Consider the following 19,917-nt stretch of genomic DNA (forward strand, 5'->3'; position numbering starts at 1 on the left):
ATGGCTGTGTGTTGATTTATTTTGAGGGAACAGCAAATTTACACTGTTATACAAGCTGTACACTCACTACTTTACATTGTAGGAAAGTGTCATTTCTTCAGTGTTGTCATATGAAAAGATGTAATAAAATATTTACAAAAATGTGAGGGGTGTACTCACTTTTGTGAGATACTGTATATATGTAGCGTAGCGGTGCCCCCGTGGGGTCGCTGCGTATAGTAGTTCCACACATGACCCTGCTTGGCCAGGCATTCACTTCAGACACACTTTGCCAGACAATGAACAGTCCTTTAGCTTGTTTTTTTTGTTGTTTTTTTGGGGGGATTAAACTTGGATGGGAAAAAAGGGACATGGGATGCCCAAATAATGAATCTTGCTTGTTTGAACAAAGATAGTTGAATCTACATTAACAGTCTCTAGAGCTTCACACTCCTCCAGCACACTACTTGAGATCACTTTGCTTTCTCTACTGTACAATCCTAGATTCCTGTCACCGTTAGCACATGGTTAGGCCTCACTCTGAATAAGTCCCAACAGTTCAATAATAGCCATTTGCTGGCAGGGGTCTGCAGTCCCCTTTGGTGTAGCAACCAGATAGCGATGGAAAAGGACATTTGTGCTAACTGAAACTTGGTGGACTACTGATCCTATAAAGTCGGTGCAAACCCTGCCAACCCTCTTGGCTGCAGCAACTTGACTTCCACGACACCACGCATTTCTCCCTCTGGCTTCAGATCCAATCCTGGCATGTCCCTCCCAGAGTTTCTCACTGTGCTGCTCCCTCCCCGACCCTGAAATGGATCCTTCCTGAATGACTTGCCCGACAGCTCCCCACTGTCCTCCTCCTGCTCCTGTTCCAGGACACCTCTCACATGACTGTGTAGAGAGAGGCTCCCTCCCAGCTCCTGAGCTCCAGACCCGAGGTCACCTCCCCCCAGAAAGGGGGTTCCCTCAAGGGCCACGACAGTCTAACACTCCATCACTCAGTTCTTCCACCTGACAACTCCTCCCCAACAGGCTGACCATGAGTATATATAGGAGGCCTGCCCCCTGCCAATCCTAGTTGGAGATTGGTCAAGGCTCCCAGATATACTCCATGCTACTCCCATCCTCTGCCCTGCCTCTTTTCCAGAACCCTCTTGAAACAGAGGAGGCGCCAGAGAGATGAAGTACATGTCAGTCACCTGCTGCTACACTAAACCACTCCCCAGCCCCCAGATCAAAAACAAACAGGCCTATATCACAGCTAGGCCTGCCTAAATTTACCTGCACTGGCTGTAACAAAAACACAGTAATCTAGCAACCTACCTACCTAAGGTAGAGGGTGCTACATATATATACTGTACAAACGACATGCTTAAAGGGATATTAAACCCTCAATTTTGAAGCACTTTCAGCAGCTGATTTATTCACTAAGAATGCAGATTCTACATCTTTTAATCCTTGCCTACATTCTATTTTAAGTTGGTGCCATGACTTCTACCTCAGGTTTTCTGTTTCAGGGTGGTTCCTTTCTCTTGCAGCATCCTATGCAGCCACCCTTGCATATAGGGGCTAGAGTTATGTCTCCCTACACAGTGTGCATCAATAGAAGCACACAGCTCCATATCCTGGGATGGCAAGGAACTACCCAGCTCCTCCAATCCCCCCCCCCCCCATTCTTTCTCCAAGCTAACAGACAGGAGACTGCACTGTTAACTCCATTGTGTAAAAAATGGAAGTTCAGGGAAGCAGCAGTGAGAAAGCAAGAACCAGCAGCATTGAAAGTTATAATTGCAATTGCTGGTGGGGGGGGATTATATGATAACGCATTTTCATTAAGGGGCTGAGCTCATGGGCCTGGATCAAGTGGCTATTGTTTGCGTTGGAACTGCCGCTCTCTCCTTACAAGTCCATGGAAGTGCAAAAGCAGTTTGAAGCATGTAAAATGAAAGAGCATGATCTCAGCAGCATCTTACTTATTGGTGTCAAAAGTACACAGCATTTGCCCATTGACTCAAGCTCATGCCCTTTCACACAGGCCCTATGACTAAAGGTGTTTGGCCTAAGTGTATGGGATGTACCACTAAGATCCCATCTTATTAGGATGTTAATGGATCTGGCTCATTCGTGGGTTCAAGCCCATATGCCTTGGGGCAGCATGGTGGCTTAGTGGTTGGCACTTCTGTTTTGCAGCTATGGGGTCTCTGTTTGAATCCTTGGGACGATATCTACAAAGAGTTTGTATGTTCTCTCTGTGCTTGTGTGGATTTTCTTTGGGCACTCCAGTTTTCTTCCACTCTCCAAAGACAGTGGTAGGTTAATTGGCTCCAGAATCTTCACACCTGACATATCTTCAGGTGTGTTGAATGTCTTGTCCCTGGTTCCATCTGTTGGCCCATACGTCTTTACAGCACTCAGGCATCCAACTGTCAGAAGTGCCAAATGTGAAGTTTCTGCAGGAGGCTGTAGCTCATAACAAATTGAAGATTGAAGAAATAGGTGGTGAAGTAGGTGACTATAAAATGTCTTTTTTTCCAGGTGATGTTTTTTACTCTATATAGCAGGCCTTTATCCTGTTTGTGAACTTTAAAAAAATGTTCTTCTCCCCCTCTTGTAAAACAATCAGGCATTTAATTTCCTCCCAAAAATACTGTACCTGTTCTGCGGGTCCAAGCCCTACACTTTTGGCTTTTCTTGTCCAGACAAGACTGATGCCCCATCTGCATTCTTACATCACGTATTCCAGGAGGCTTGGGGGCAATCTCTGTGTAGAGGATGGTGTGGGAACAGGGGGTCAGGTGCAGGAACCCGGAAAAGGCACCTAGCCCCATGATGACATCAGTACAGAAGATGGTGGCATGGGACTCAACATGCAACAGTGGAGCAACAGGCCTACGCCAGACAACACTAGACTCACTGGGCATGTGAGTATGTTTTTTAAGGACAACTAGGGGTAAGGCTGGGTTCACACTGGTGTGAACACAGACATCGTATACGATTCATACCGTATTGCTGTGCAGATCACATATGATGTCTGTGCAATGCAAATTCAGCCATTCAAACTGTATGGCTTAAATCGCATTACCTTCACACCAAAGTGGTGTAGGACCCTTTTTTTGGTCCGCACTAGAATCGGAACACCCATGCGAACCAATTCTTGTACCATTTGACAGTTTGCACTGCGATCTGCAAACTGTTTTGGGGGTGTTATTAACTTTCTATTGACACCCGCAGCAGTTCAGTGTGAACTGCCTGTGAGTGACATGCGATGCAGGAACCCAAACAGGAATCGAGCTGGTTCCCGCATCGCATATGTGTGAACCGGGACTAAAGGTAAGAAGGGAAAAAAAAACAAAGGAAGGGTGTGAAGTTACACTTTACAATAACATGTAATAAATAAAGAGGATAATTTTAGCATTATGTTCATTAGATCACTGAACAGAGGAGAGAGACAAAGATGGGAACTGGAAGAACAAAGAAACCGAATATGACTATAGAGAACACATTGTATAGTGAAATAAAATACCTTTCGATCTCTTTACAACACAGACCACAGTGACTCCAAAAAGGATTAAAAAGATGGCTATTTCACCCAGGATTATAAATAAATGCCTCGAAGTTTGCTTTACCACATTGAGACCTAAGAAACCAAGAACACAATAATTAGGCAGTAAAAGTTTATAGTACATGAGTGAGGTAGATACCATGAACCATGCAGAATTCCTAAACTAAACTTCAGTATATGTAGCACCCTCCACTATATAGGTGCTAGGATTATATAGATTTAGTGCAGACTCACTGTGTTCAGTGGAGCTGTGTGTGTTTTTGATTAGGTAAATTTAGCTTGCCTCACTGTAACCAGTGTGGCTCATTGTGTCATACAAATCTAGCTGTTCACACTGTAACCAGTGCAGCTGATTAATTATGTCTGCTCGGTGTTCTCAGCTGCTGCCACTCTGGATGCTCACTCTGCTTTCCAGAGAGCTGTACAATTCTCTGGATTATAGGCGTGGAGCTATACAGATGGCAGTATGCAGCCCTGGCCAATCACCGGGTCCAAAGGATTCTGGAAGCCTGCATAAATACTCTGAGCCACTGAGCTTCTGTTTTTTTTTTTTTTTCTGCAGAGGATCAGTCCCCAGCCTGGAGGGCTACTGCCCTCCAGGGCAACTCTGCCAGGTGTTTCCTGTTTGTGATACCTCAGGTGAGCAAATTGAGGGCCTGGATGCTGAAACTACAGATAGCTGACTGAGGGGCAGTCATCTGAAGATCTAGTCTGGTATCACTAGAGAAAAGGTGGAGACATAGGCGTGCGCACAGGGTGTGCCAGGTGTGCCTGGGCACACCCTAATCGCCTTGTGTGGTGCATAGTCCCCCCTGTTTAGACCACTGATATTTCATCCCCAAAAAAAAGTTACAAAATAAAATAATTTATTTAAAATTAAAATAAAACTAATGACACTGTCCACTGCCCTACTGACACCATCAGTACATATACACATGCATATGTATTTGAGCTTTGGGGTGCACACCCTAATGCAAGAGGCTACGCACACCTATGGGTGGAAAAAAGGTGTCGCTTGGAAGTTGGAAGGAGGCAACCAACTGTCCCTGGAATACAGACTGCTGTGAGAGATCTTAGAGACTTTTGGGCTGCTGCCAACCCTCTTGTGCTGGAGAGTCAGCCGTCCCTTTGTTAAAAAGGACATCAACTGGTATCCTGAAGAGCTCAGTCATTCTTTGTGAAGGGACTCTGCTCTTGTGGCTCTAAAGTAAGGAAGTTTGCATTTAACTGTTTCCACTACAAAGCCAAGTCTACAGTTTGCTATATGCAAGGACTTCTGCTTCAGCTTTTTCAGAAAAGAGTTAATTATCCTTAAGTTGTACATAGTTCTGTTTTTGGAGTATCCCAGTCAATTTCCTCCATCCTATCCAAGTTCTACAAAATAAAAACACCTCTAGACTGGTTATTGAGGAAAAGTGTGGATCAGATTTTGTGTCTTGCTGTGGGGCAGTCCACTGGGAAAGAACCTGGGCAATTTTCCAGCGGCTCCTACGGGAGAAAGTTCTACATATACATTTGTCAATAAACTAATTTTCAGTCAGTAGAGGAATAAGGCTGAGCAGATCAGTTAAGACTTCCCTTTCCCCAGCTTGCAGTAGGGACATAGACATGTTTTTTGTGTACCCTGGGGACTTCTGCCAGATGGATTTGCCTAGTACAGTGCCCTGCAGAGCTTTCCAGGGTACATCTGTACAGGAAAAAGACGTGTTCGAATAGCACCACTCGGTTTGAAGGAACAGTGGTCCTACTATAGGGCATTCCAGGACCGCCACAATTCTCACCCTGTCACAGAGAATAAACCCAACATTTTGAGCCAGCAAAAACCTAAATGGGAGCACCTCACAACTTTTGTTTTTTGAAAGTACAATGACCTTGGATCTACAAGAGCTGATTTTCATTTCTGCAGCTTGTCACAGATTATTTTTCCATATCAAATCAATTAAAGCTGAACTTTGGACACAATCATTTAGAAGAGTTAGTGAGTTAGTAGCTAGTGACCTCTGCCGTGTGTATTTTTTTTTTCTTACAGCTCAAAACCTGGGCTTTTAGTTGGTGTAATATTCAGATACATGTGCCCACAGTGGCACTCCACGTCAAATTTTAATGCATGTCTCCTATCCTAGGCTCAAAAACACTCCCATGCCTCCCAATTTTTTGAGATAGGAATGAGGGACACCTCATGCCACATCTCCTTAAAGCAGAATTATACACAAAAAATGATTAGTTAAACCCACAAACGTTTTTTTTTTTAAACACTAGTATTCTTTTATACTGGCTTCTGAAATGTACAAATGCAGCAATTTAGCAATTGGATGAAAGGTTTAGCATTGGGAAACACTTTTTGAAAGATACAATGCGCATTTTATATAGAACTATATAGATCACACCAAAATGAGGGATAAATGAGGAGGAAAGCGGGACAGAGGGACTTTGTTCCAAATTGGGGACAGTCCCTCGAAATCAGGCATAGTTGGGAGCTATGCTTCCATAGCTCTGCCCAGCCGGGCACACTCCCAGATGGCGCACTTATTTTCAGGAGTACTAGTACTCACATTAGAGGACTCGGGCCTGGCCTAAAAGGACTTTTGCAACCTGCTCACGATCAGCAAATGACCGTAAAAAGAGTCAGGGCAACTACAGTCATTCCCACTGAGTTCTGAACCACCTCACCTAGGTTTCAGCCCAGTTAAGGGCCTTGGACAGGCCTTGGACAGTACTACATCTGGATAGCGCTGGAATGTTTGGCTCCCATGCCCCAACTCACAAGGCCCATATCCTGGACACCAACTCTACCGATTACTTTAATGCATGTCTCTCATCCCAGGCTCAAAGACATTCTCATACCTCCCAACTTTTTGAGATTGGAGTGAGGGGCACCTCATGCCACATCCCTTTAAAGGAGAATTATACAAAAAAAAGATTGGTTAAACCCACAAGTTTTTTTTTTTTTTTAAACACTAGTATTCCTTTATATCTGAAAAGTGTGGTGTGCATTTGTATTCAGCCCCATTTACTCTAAAATCTAGTGGAACCAACTGCCTTCAGAAGTCATCTAATTAGTAAATAGAGTCCATCTGTGTGTACTTTAATCTCAGTATGACCCCTTTCACACTGGGGCGGCGTTGACAGTAAAACGCTGCTAGTCTTAGCGGCACTTTACTGGCGCTAATCGGCCCGAATAAAGGGTTAAATGTGCCTGTGTAGGGCCACTGCCGAAGCGATTTGCAGGTGCTTTGGGCAGGAGTGGTCGAGGAGCAGTGTGTACACCGCTCCTTCACCGCTCCAAAGATGCTGCTTCCAGGAATTTTTGGAACGGCCTGCAAGCGCAGCTTCACTGTGTGAAAGCACTCTGGCTTTCACACTGGGACTGCAGGGGAGTGTTTTTCAGGTGCTTTACGCTATTTTTAGCCCAAAATCGCCTGAAAAAAGCCCCAGTGTGAAAGGGGTCTATAAATACAGCTGTTTTGTGCACCCCTCAGGCCGGGTTCACACTGGTACGACACAATCTTAAGGGGGAACTCCACACAAAATGTAAAAAAAAGACGGCATGTGTCCCCCCTCCAAGAGCATAGCAGGTCCTTCGGTCTGGTATGGCTTTTAAGAGGAACCCCATGCTGAAAAGACGGCATGGGGTTCCCCCAAAAACCATACCAGACCCTTATCCGAGCACACAGCCCAGCAGGTCAGGAAAGGGGGTGGGGACGAGCGAGCGCCCCCTCTCCTGAACAATACCAGGCCGCATACCCTCAACATGGGGGGTTGGTGCTTTGGGGGCAGGGGGGCCTTGCTCCCCCTCCACCCCAAAGCACCGTGTCCCCATGTTGATGAGGAAAAGGGCCTCTTCCCAACAACCCTGGCCGTTGGTTGCCGGGGTCTGCCAGCTTATCAGAATCTGGAAGCCCCCTTTAACAAGGAGATTCTGGCCCCCCACCCTATGTGAATGAGTATGGGGTACATTTTACCCCATCATTCACCTAAAAAAAGTGTCAAAAATAAAACACATTATACATGTTTATAAAGTAATTTATTAAGGCAGATCTGTCGCCTCCTACACTGATGTCTTCTGCCTCTGCCGGTTCTTCTCCCCTTTCCAGGTCTTTTCCGATCTCTGCTCATGTCTTCTAGCCCTCTCCAGTTCTTCTCCCTCTGTCTGCTGCCTCTTCTGGGTATTCTCTGCTATCTTCTCGCTCTTTTGCCGGGTCTTTCTCCTCTGTCTTCTCCCTCTGTTCTTCTTCCGATGTTGACTCAAAGATCTCTTGCGCTCAAATGCGGTGTGCCACTACTTATTTTGGCATGGGGCGGGGTCACCGGGTGATGTCATCCGGAGGACCTACGCCTTATGACGTCACCACCCGGGGCATAAAGGGGGCTTCCAGATTCTGATAAGCTCCCCACCCACAGACCCCAGAAACCAACGGCCAGGGTTGTCGGGAAGAGGCCCTTGTCTTCATCAACATGGGGACAAGGTGCTTTGTGGTGTGGGAGGGTCCTGCCCCCAAAGCACCCACCCCCCTTGTTGAGGGCATGCAGACTGCCGGGCTGTGTGGTCGGATAAGGGTCTGGTGTGGATTTTGGGGGGCCCAATGCCGTTTTTTCGGTGTGGGTGTTCCCCTTAAAAAACACACCAGACCGAAGAGCCTGGTATGCTCTTGAAGGGGGAACCCGTGCCGTTTTTTTTTAATTTGGTGTGGAGTTCCCCTTCAAGAACATCAGAGCACAAGTCGCATGCCAAAGTTGGATTAGTTAGGATGGTGACCTGACTTTGATTTGACTTCAGTGATATGCAGTGGGTTGAAGTAGGATCAAAGTCAGACCAAAGTAGTGCAGGGAGCATTTTCAAAGTCGGACCGACTTGTGTCAGATGAGTTAAAACGGCTCTTATAGGGAAACATTGATTTTCACACATCATGCAACATGAGCTCCCAATGTCAGAGCATTTGTCGAACTAGTGTGAACCCGGCCTCAGAGGTTTGTTAGAGAGCCTTAGTGAACAAACAGCATCATGAAGGCCAAGGAACACACTAGACAGGTCAACATAAAGTTGTGGAGAAGTTTAAAGCAGGGTTAGGTTATAAAAATATATCCCAAGCTTTGAACGTTTCACGGAGCACTGTTCAATCCATCACCTGAAAATAGAAAGAGTATGGCACAACTGCAAACCTACCAAGACATGGTCGTCCACCTAAACTCACAGGCCGAGCAAGGAGAGCATTAATCAGAGAAGCAGCCAAGAGGTCCATGGTAACTCTGGAGGAGCTGCAGAGATCCACAGCTCAGGTGGGAGAATCTGTCCACAGGACAACTATTAGTCATGCGCTCCACAAATATGACCTTTATGGAAGAGGGGCAAGAAGAAAGCCATTGTTGAAAGAAAGCCATAAGAAGTCCTGTTTGCAGTTTGCGGGAAGCTTCCCGCACACAGCAGACATGTGGAGGAAGGTGCTCTGGTCAGATGAGACCAAAATTGAAAATTTTGGCCTAAAGGCAAAAAGCTACGTGTGGCAGAAAACTAACACTGCACATCACCCTGAACAAACCATCCCCACCGTGAAACATGGTGGTGGCAACATCTTATGAGGATGTTTTTTTTAGCAGAAACAGGGAAGGTGGATGAAGCCAAATACAGGGCAATCTTAGAAGAAAACCTACAAAAGACTTGAGACTGGGATGGAGGTTCACCTTCAAACAGGAGAATGACCCTAAACATACAGCCAGAGCTACAATTGAATGGTTAAGAAAAAAGCATATTCATGTTTTAGAATGACCCAGTCAAAGTCCAGACCTAAATCCAATTGAGAATCTGTGGCAAGACTTGAAAATTACTGTTCAGAGATGCTCTCCATCCAATCTGACAGAGCTTGAGCTATTTTGCAAAGAAGAATGGGCAAAAATTTCACTCTCTAAATGTGCAAAGCTGGTAGAGACATCCCCAAAAAGACTTGCAGCTGTAATTGCAGTGAAAGGTGGTTCTACAAAGTATTGACTCAGGGGGGCTGAATATGAATGCCCACCACACTTCTTAGATATTGATTTGTAAAAAAATTTGAAATCCATTTATCATTTTCCTTCAGCTTCATAATTATATGTCAATTTGCGTTGGTCTATTATATAAAATCCCAATAAAATACATTTACGTTTTTGGTTGTAACATGACAAAATGTGGAAAATTTCAAGGGGTAGGAATACTTTTTCAAGGCACTATATATAAACCTCCTTGGTGACTATTGAATTTACATTACTTACTCTGAGAGTTACAGTCGCAATTCGCACACTAACGTCTTTTATCTTTTTGAAGATAATTGTATTAGAAATTGTTTTTAATATTGCATGACCAGAATATCTGTAACTACTTATACGTTCTACCATTCCTCTTATAACATTTATCTGGATGTTCCCCAGTAAGCTGTATGTCCGAGGTTTATTTCATTTCACCATTCTACTCCTTATTACTTTTTATTTCATTTTTTTTATGTTGTATTGTTTTTTCTTTTAAAAACTTAATTTTAAACTCATTTATTTTTTACCAACAATCTGATTTTGAGATAATGTCTTCCATTGATCCTTGTTGCTGCAAGCTATGTTTTTATTTTGATGTAACTTTTTTCTTATTACTATACATTTTAAGCATGTATATTTTCTATTTGGAAACATTTTAATAAATACTTTATTGAGAAAAAAAAGAGCAATTTGTTTGTTATATTTTTTATTTCAGTTGGTTTGCATTTCATGCATTTATGTGCATTGCATTGCGCTAAAATGCAAACAGGTTGCATTTTAACTCCATGCACTGCAACGCACATATACACAACATTTTGGTGTTAATGAGGCACATAGAAATGTTTTCTATGTGTCCTTGTAGTGATCCACTTTGATCCAGCACAGAAAAATACAGGTCACTGCACATAGTATGAATGAGCCCTAAACGCCAGTAAACTGACTGCGTCTAAATGCATGTAAACATAATGGGGTTTCTTTACTAAAGCTGGAAAGTGCAAAATCAGGGTCACTTCTGCATAGAAACCAATCAGCTTCTAACCTCTGCTTCCTCAATTAAGCTTTGAAAATAAAACCTGGAAGCTGATTGGTTTCTATGCAGAAGTTAGCCTAATTTTGCAGCTTTAGTAAATAAACCCCACAACTTGAATTGCATTATTAAAAAAATCATGATGTGTATTTACATGTATTTAGCAATGTCATCTACATACATATACACAGGCAGTGTCAGTGTCAATGAGGTTTACTCCAGTGATGTATTGTTGCATTTTTGTTGCAATAGACTGGAGAATTTCCCATTGCATCATGGATTACATACCTACTTTTATGCACAAGAGGAGAAATAGCAAACAAAGCATTTTCTTTTTCATACATCACAGGACACAGAGCCACAGTATTTACTGATGGGTTATATAGGCACCACTAGGTGATGGACACTGGCACACCCTAGACAGGATGTTTAGCCCCCTATATAACCCCTCCCCTTATTGGGAGTACCTCAGTTTTTTTCCCCAGTGTCTTAAGTGTTGGTCACGAGTAAAGATGTGCTGTGCTGAGCTCCGCTGGAATATTCCTTACTGGGGCAAGCCATGCAACCTGATCCATTCAAAGTGCCTTTTCCAGGCTGAATTGAATGGTACCCGGGCCTCGTGTCCGAAGAAACTAGGTTTTTGCCTGTAACATTTCTCTTTTTAGAGAGCTGGACCACGGGACCCAGTATTTGTTTTTTTCAGCCATATTCCTGCCGGGGTGCTTTACAGGCCCAGGGCTGTGGATCCCCCGTTTTAAAAAAAAGGGGGCCCCAGTCCCTGAACGTTTTCTAAACGTAGCCCACCATGAGAGGTGAAGATTGGGTCTGTTACCACAGAACCCTGCAGCTGGATAAGGTAAGGGAGATTCCTAAGAATTTTTTCTAATTCTTGTGGGTTTTCTCTTTTAAGTAAAATGTTGCTATGCCTAAAGTCACCACCGAGGGCTGTCAAGAGCACGTACCTGATTCTATGCTTGTCAGTCTGGTCTCTGTGTCACAAGCCGCACGCTTCCTCTGACCCCAAGCTCCAGGTAGGATGAGGGAAGGGGGGGTGATTTTCTTTCCAGGAATGTCTCCCCACAGCTTCCTTCAGTCTAGAGGCCATAGGGCAGTCGGCGGTATGCCGCACCGCCTCCCGCCGCCATTACATCGGCTCTTCATCCACCGGCCCTCCTCTCTCCTCCACCCCAGCCTCCCTTCCATGTGCGATCCGATCGAAGCCCTCGGCTCGCGTGGGAAAAACGGTCTTATTTTTTAAAAGACAAGGGGGGGCGGAAGGGGTAGTCGGAAGAGGGGGGCGGAGCATTATCGCCATGTCAGTGTGGTTTAATGCCCACAACACGGGTTATACAAGTGCACTCTTTTGCAGGTGCACACAGCTCAAGAAGGGACACATGGCTTCATAGAAAGTATGTCATAGGGAGAATCCTTGCTTTTCTGAAAATGGGGTTAGAGATGAAGTTGGCCTTGAGTACTATCAAGGGCCAGGTCTCGGCCTTGTTGATATTGTTTCAACGTCCTCTTGCTTCGCATTCTTTGGTCCGAAGCTTTATACAGGGGGTAACACGGCTTAATCCACTGGTTAGAGCTCTCCTGAACCCCTGGGACTTGAATCTAGTTCTGTCGGCATTGCAGAAACAGCCTTTTGAGCCGATACGACATATTCCATTGGTCCTTTTGACAAGGAAGCTAATTTTTCTGGTAGCCATTTCTTCTGCAAGAAGGGTATCAGAATTGGTGGCTCTTTCTTGTAAAGAGCCATATTTAATTATTCATAAGGATAGAGTAGTATTGCGTCCTCATCCTAGCTTTCTACCGAAGATGGTTTCAGGTTTTCATCTAAACCAGGACATTGTTCTGCCTTCATTTTTTCCAGATCCCTGTTCTACGGAAGAAAAGTCACTACATTCTCTAGATGTAGTGAGAGCGGTCAAAATTTGGAAGTGACTGTTCAGATTCGCAAAACGGATGTTTTTGTTTGTGTTGCCTGACGGTCCTATAAAAGGACAGGCAGCGTCAAAATCTACCATTGCTAAGTGGATTTGACAGGTAATTGTTCAAGCTTATGGTTTAAAGAGGAAAGTTCCACCTTTTCAAATCAAAGCGCACTCCACCAAGGATGTTAGTGCTATATGGGCAGTGCATCACCAGGCCTCCATGGCTCAAATCTGCAAGGCCGCAACTTGGTCTTCAGTCCATACATTGACCAGATTCTATCAGGTGGATGTGAGAAGACATGAGGATATCGCCGTCGGGCGCAGTGTGCTGCAGGCAGCGGTACAAGGTCATCAGGTCTGATTGCACCCTAGTTTTGTTGTGTATCCCTCCCCTCAGATAGCATTGCTCTGGGACATCCCATCAGTAAATACTGTGGTTCTGTGTCCCATGATGTACGAAAAAGAAAATAGGATTTTTATAACAGCTTACCTATAAAATCCTATTCTTCGAGTACATTAGGGGACCTAGAGGTCCCTCCCTTCTTCTAATACACATATATTGCTTTGCTACAAAACTGAGGTACTCCCAGTAAGGGGAGGGGTTATATAGGGGGCTAGACTTCCTGTCTATAACCCATCAGTAAATACTGTCGCTCTGTGTCCCGTGATATACTCAAAGTAAAGGATTTTACAGGTAAGCTGTTATAAAAATCCTATTTTTCTTATTCTCCCTCAATTGGCCAGCTAGAACATATACTGGATTATGCAAGAATAAAAATGTCTTTACTTTTTTATACATTTAGCTAGCTGTATACATACATAGGAGTGTGCAGATATTGGTTAACATCTGATGAAAAGTTACTCCAACCCACCTCCTTCGGTCACATTGAGAGTGAAGCGGAAGCTCTGGCTCCCAATAATATTCATGGCAATGCATTCATAGTACCCAGCATCCTCCACCTCCACATCAGAGATCTGCAGACTGGAGCTAAAATTGGTGGACTCCATTGTGGTCCAGCTGGTGTTCGAGACAGGGTCGAAATTTGGATTCAGTCGGTACCAAGTGAAGACAGCCGGGAGACTATACGATGTTAGATTTAATGTCATTATAGCAGTATCTCCTGCAGTCACTATAGTTACTAAACTGTTATTGTCTCCGGTTGATTGTGGAATCTCTTAATAGAGAAAAGAAGATATACAGATTACAAATTTATAAAATGGTGTAAAAATACACTGATGTATATATGTAACAAATACCATAAATATATAAAGGATATTGCACTTACTCAAATATTCAAAGTGCAATATGTGCAATATCACAATGAAAGGATATCAGTCCTAAAGTGGATACACAATAATCAATAAATGTGCAAAAATGCTATAGAATATATAAATATTGAGGTGCAGTTTCACAATAAAAAAATATCATACCCAAAGGTGCATAAAAAAATCAATAAATGTGCAAATATACATATAAAACAATATTGCAATCAATGTTAGTAATAAATCCAGTGCATATAAGTGCATGTAAATAGTCTCGTCAAATGTGCAAAAAATGTGCAAAAAAATCTGCAAAAAAATGCATAAAGTGTCCAAGTGCAAGGAAAAAATTCAGGGTGATGTGATCACACTTGTTGCCCCCTTTTACAATCCGCACACAGTGCGCCCCAGCCTCTCACCTCAAATAAAGACCCCATTGGGTCTAGTCATGCATCTTTGTAACCCTTAGTGGCACTCTCCACTCCTCTCCTCTCTATTAGGAAATTACAGTAAAACGGAGCAATGGCTGTGGCTGCAGATAGTGAAAGTGTGTTGTTCACGTACTTTTAGATCTCCCTCTAGCTCTCCTCCAATATAGGGGTCCTCCTCTGCTGCCACTTCCAGCAATGCTTGTAAATTGTAAATTTTTTTATATCTTTTCATGTGACAACACTGAAGAAATGACACTTTGCTACAATGTAAATTAGTGATTGTACAGCTTGTAAAACAGTGTAAATTTGCTGTCCCCTCAAAATAACGCAACACACAGCCATTAATGTCTAAACCGCTGAAAATGTCCAAATTGGGCCCAATTAGCCATTTTCCCTCCCCGGTGTCATGTGACTCATTAGTGTTACAAGGTCTCGGGTTTGAATGGGGAGCAGGTGTGTTAAATTTGGTGTTATCACTCTCACTCTCTCATACTGGTCACTGGAAGTTCAACTTGGCACCTCATGGCAAAGAACTCTCTGAGGATCTGAAAAAAAGAATTGTTGCTCTACATAAAGATGGTCTAGGCTATAAGAAGATTGCCAAGACCTTGAAACTGAGCTGCAGCACTGTAGCCAAGACCACACAGCGGTCTAAAAGGACAGGTTCCACTCAGAACAGGCCTCTCCATGAGTCAACCAAAGAAGTTTAGTGCACATGCTCGGCGTCATATCCAGAGGTTGTCTTTAGGAAATAGACATATGAGCAGCATTTCTGCAGAGGTTGAAGGGGTCAGCCTGTCATTGCTCAGACCATACACCGCACACTGCATCAAATTGGTCTGCATGGCTGTCATCCCAGAAAGAAGCCTCTTCTAAAGATGATGAACAAGTAAGCCCGCAAACAGTTTGCTAAAGACAACTAAGGACATGGATTACTGGAACCAGGTCCTGTTGTCTGATGAGACCAAGGTAAACTTATTTGGTTCAGATGGTGTCAAGCGTGTGTGGTGGCAACCAGGTGAGGAGTACAAAGACAAGTGTGTTTTGCCTACAGTCAAGCATGGTGGTGGTAGCGTCATGGTCTGGGGCTGCATGAGTGCTGCCGGCACTGGGGAGCTACAGTTCATTGAGGAAACCATGAATGCCAACATGTACTGTGACATACTGAAGCGGAGCATGATCCCCTCCCTTTGGAGACTGGGCCGCAGGGTAGTATTCCAACATAATAACGACCCCAAACACACCTCCAAGACGACCACTGCCTTGCTAAATAAGCTGAGGGTAAGGGTGATGGACTGGCCAAGCATGTCTCCAGACCTAAACTCTATTGAACAATTGTGGGGCATCCTCAAACGGGAGGTGGAGGAGCGCAAGGTCTCTAACATCCACCAGCTCCATGATGTCGTCATGGAGGAGTGGGAGAGGACGCCAGTGGCAACCTGTGAAGCTCTGGTGAACTCCGTGTCCAAGAGGGTTAAGGCAGTGCTGGAAAATAATGGTGGCCCCACAAAATATTGACAATTTGGACATTTTCATTTAGGGGTGTTCTCACTTTTGTTGCCAGCAGTTTAGACATTAATGGCTGTGTGTTGAGTTATTTTGAGGGCACAGCAAATTTACACTGTTATACAAGCTGTACACTCACTCTTTACATTGTGGCAAAGTGTCATTTCTTCAGTGTTGTCACATGAAAATATATAATAAAATATTTACAAAAATGTGAGGGGTGTACTCACTTTTGTGTCATACTGTACATAGATGATATAGTCATTATCTGGAATGGCCCACCTACTAGGATCTCTGAATTTGTAACAACAATTCTTTAGGTCTGTCCTTTGCCCATGTTCATGATCCTGACACCCTGATCTTCCTGGACCTAGTCTTGGATTCCTCTGACAGCCAGATCATTACTAAGAAACATTTCAAAGAGACCGCAGGAAATTCCTATGTTCATTCAAGTAGCTGCCACCACCCCGGGTGGAAACATAAAATCCCCAAAAGTCAATTTCATCGACTCCAAATAAATTTTACTTTAGATACAGATTATCTGGAACAATGCAGCATCTTATCAAAAACATTTATAGAAAAAGGGTATACCCCTGATAATATTGAGAATACTCCCAATACTAATCCTTTACCAAAAACTCAGAATTCTCCAAAACAGGAAAATCTTACCAGATTTATCACACAAACCCATTGTCATTATAAGCAGATGTAAAAGATTTTCATAAAACACTGGGGAATTTTATTGCAAGGCCCAATTTTGAAACAGACTTTACCCCTCAAACCGAGATTCACATATCGGAGAGCATGTAATATCAAGAGTCAAATTGCTCCCAGCAAACTGAAAAATATAGTTTCAACAGCTCCCAGGAGTGGGGGGGTTCTTTTCGAACTCAACAGGTATGTACAGATGCCATAAGAAAAAATGTCTGACCTGCACCTTTGTCCCCAGTGGACTCAAGTCCTTTGAGGTCAATGGTAAGAAACATCCCATCTCTAATTTTTTTACATGCTCCACTGAATATGTAATCTATGCCCTCAGGTTTCCCTGTGGCCTCCTCTATATAGGCAGGACCATCAGAACCCTGCGGACAAATTTAGCGAGAGGAGAGCTAGTGAAAAAGGTGACAATGAGAAAAACAAAAAATACAGTGTACCCAAACATTTTAGAGATGTGCACGCTCAGTCCACCGAAGGCCTCCAGGTGTGGAGTGTAGAACAGATTCCCCATACCTTTTCAAAAGCAGAATGGTATAAAAAACTTTGTGAACAAGAAACGTTCTGTATTCTTTCTCTAAATACTTTAACTCCCATGGGCCCCAACAAGGAAATAGAAACCCATATGATTTTATAATATGTCTTCATACTACAAGTACTCAAAAAGGTTTTGTCTTTTTAATTTATTTTTCCACTAATGCAGTTATTGAAGCAGAGTCCCCCCCCCCTCCCCGTTCTATTTATTTGTTTTTATTGAATTCTAACTGAATAAATAGACATTACTTATGCATTATTATATCTACTCTACTCCCTTTCCATTTATCTCTTATTCCCCACGTGTTCATTGTGATTTCCATTATCCTTTTTTTATATTATTTTGACAGGAGTATCTATTATTAATTGTCACTTCTTTTTTTGTTTCTTATTTTGTTTTATTATTATGGTTTTCTCCGAGTGTGATTTTTTATTTACCGTCTGAAACAAAATACCATTGTAACCCAGAGTTCCCCTTAACATTTGTCAAGTCCATTTCTCACTTCTCTTTGCACTCTATATAAGCTTAGCACATCCTCCCGCCCACCCTGTGGTTTGACAAGGGAGCAAAAAAGCTCCAAAACATGTTACCTCCCACCAATTGATGTCAAGTCCACCCCACGTTCCCCTGGCTACAGCCTGACGCCAGCTTGCATTCCAGCGTGGTTACCGGCCAGTTCCGAAGCGGCCCCTGCTTGTTCTATCCACCCCACAGAACCACAAATGGGAGCCTCCCCTTCTTCTCCTTTCCACCTCCAGAGGAACACCTGGACATTGTTATCATCCGCAAGAGCCATGGACCCCCCCCCCCCCCCCCGCACCACCATCTTGTTAATACATTCCCTTTATTTGATTTTACCTCTAAATAAAATTGATACACTTGGATGGCTGCTCCTTCTTCTCTCATTTTTGGACCTCTTCCCATCCCTCCTTAAACCGTCTATGCCATTCAAAAACACTTGATTTCTTCGTGGAATGTTCTCCATAAGCCTGTTGTAACAGAGCTAAAGTTTCACTCGCACATTTGCCAATTTCCACGCAAAATGTTAATCCACTGCTCCAGATTCCTGTCACTCATTTTCTGCCAACAGTGCAATGCACACGTGTTACTTCTTCTACTACTCCATAAAGACTGAGTCAACTGGTCTGCGATCAAGCCGAGTGCAAGTTAGAAGATGTCAGAACACACTGGAGTGCGAATAGCTGTGTGACTTACCACCATAGTGCTATGCTGCAGGCATTCAGTTATTTAAATTGTCATATATAAAATACATTATTATTATTATTATGCAGAATTTATATAGCGCAAACAGCTTGCACAAAGCTTTACAGCATGAGGGCAGACAATAGAGTTACAAAACAATTCAATACAGGAAATACTATATATTAAATTATATATATATATATATATATATATATATATATATATATATATATATATATATATATACAGTGTATATATATATATATATATATATATATATATATATATATATATATATATATATATATATATATATATATACACACACACACACACACACAAGGTTATCGTAGAACAAAAAATCCTATTATTTTCAGGGTAAAGAGAAGCCCCCACCATCAGATGCAATAAAGTCATTTGCATCCCTTTACTGCATCTGCTTTCATGTCACAGTTCTCCAGCAATCCCTGGATAGCAGCTGTGAAAACTCAGACTGGAAACTAGGCTTTGGAATATGAAGTTGTTTTTTACACATCCTCTCTGGCTACAGTGATATTGCTACTTTCTTCTCCAGTTGGCTGGAAGTAGGATGGGTACACATGTGTAAATGATTGTGCAACACATGTTGGATGTCACCACACTTGCCAAAGTGAGAGAAACAATTCTGGGTCTCTCATTTATGGCTAACTCGATGAGCTATAAATATAATTATGAGTACTGTTTCCCAGGCCCACACAGTTTTGAAGCTTGACATATTTAGTATCTTTTTACTTGGCACTGCCTCATCTTTATTTTGTACAACAAATTGGGGATTAAATTGTGTTTGTGCGCAATAAAATACATTTTAGCATATTTTTTCCTGAAAATATAGATTTGATAAACATGTGAGCAAATATTGTGCAACATAAAAAAATGAAACTACCATTTTTTATTCTACAGGGGCTCTGGGTTCAGAAAGTATATGAAGTCTGGTGGTTATTAGTTATTTTGTAGCCAAAATTGCAAATTATACATGTCTGTGAAAAAAAAAAAGAAAAAAAATGGCTCCAGAAAGGAAGTGGTTAAGCAAATAAATCTATAAATAAAGAAACACAGCCGTAAATAAATAAGGGAATATGCCAATAGCTATATTTAATTACACTTGTTTGTTTAGCAAGCAGCTGTTTTGAATTCTTGGTTTTCTGTTCCTCATTATAAACACTTCCACAGCTTTATACTACTGCATCACAACTGCATCTCTAGGATGAAGAATGAAGGATGAAGGCACACTGCTTAAACTGCCCACCCACTCACATGCAGGAAAATGTGACTACTAGAGTAGAGCTCTGTCACTGATTAAAAATTCTTAAAAGTTTCACCTTGTAGATACCTTTAAATATTAATTATTAAGATATTCAACGTTAGACTGAATCTGCAGGGAAAATAGAAAAGCCCTTTTGACTTACCAAACATTACTGTGCACGCAGATGTTTTTCCCAACTGATCTCCAAAACAGGTAAGATTTGAGCCCTGGACAGGGTTAGTTGATGACACATTAGTGAATACTTGGCCTGGTCCAGTCTGTGTTTCTGTATTGAATTTCATGGTTACATTAGCAGCAGGCCATCCTTCTGGCCAGGAACAACCAAGCTCAATGTCCTGACCAACCAACTCTGCAGTGCAAACATTATTTCCTCTAGGATACCCTGTAAGGGCAACAGAAAGGAAAATGAATTGTATTGTGAAAAACAAATAAGTAAGGTGAAGCATGTGTTGTTGAT

General features: G+C 42.7%; 1 protein-coding gene across 1 annotated transcript in view; it reads right to left on the reverse strand.

Moving 5' to 3' along the window:
* LOC141110639 (cell adhesion molecule CEACAM1-like) overlaps window positions 1-19,917 on the reverse strand; it is an 82,736-nt gene that overhangs the window by 41,569 nt on the left and 21,250 nt on the right. Inside the window, exons 3-5 of the mRNA XM_073602107.1 lie at window positions 19,603-19,842; window positions 13,381-13,683; window positions 3,509-3,622 (exon numbers count right to left, since the gene is read on the reverse strand). Coding sequence (XP_073458208.1) covers window positions 3,509-3,622; window positions 13,381-13,683; window positions 19,603-19,842 — 657 coding nt within the window. The remainder of the gene's footprint in view (window positions 1-3,508; window positions 3,623-13,380; window positions 13,684-19,602; window positions 19,843-19,917) is intronic.

Source organism: Aquarana catesbeiana, linkage group LG10, assembly GCF_042186555.1.
Source record: "Aquarana catesbeiana isolate 2022-GZ linkage group LG10, ASM4218655v1, whole genome shotgun sequence".
Lineage (NCBI taxonomy): Eukaryota > Metazoa > Chordata > Amphibia > Anura > Ranidae > Aquarana > Aquarana catesbeiana.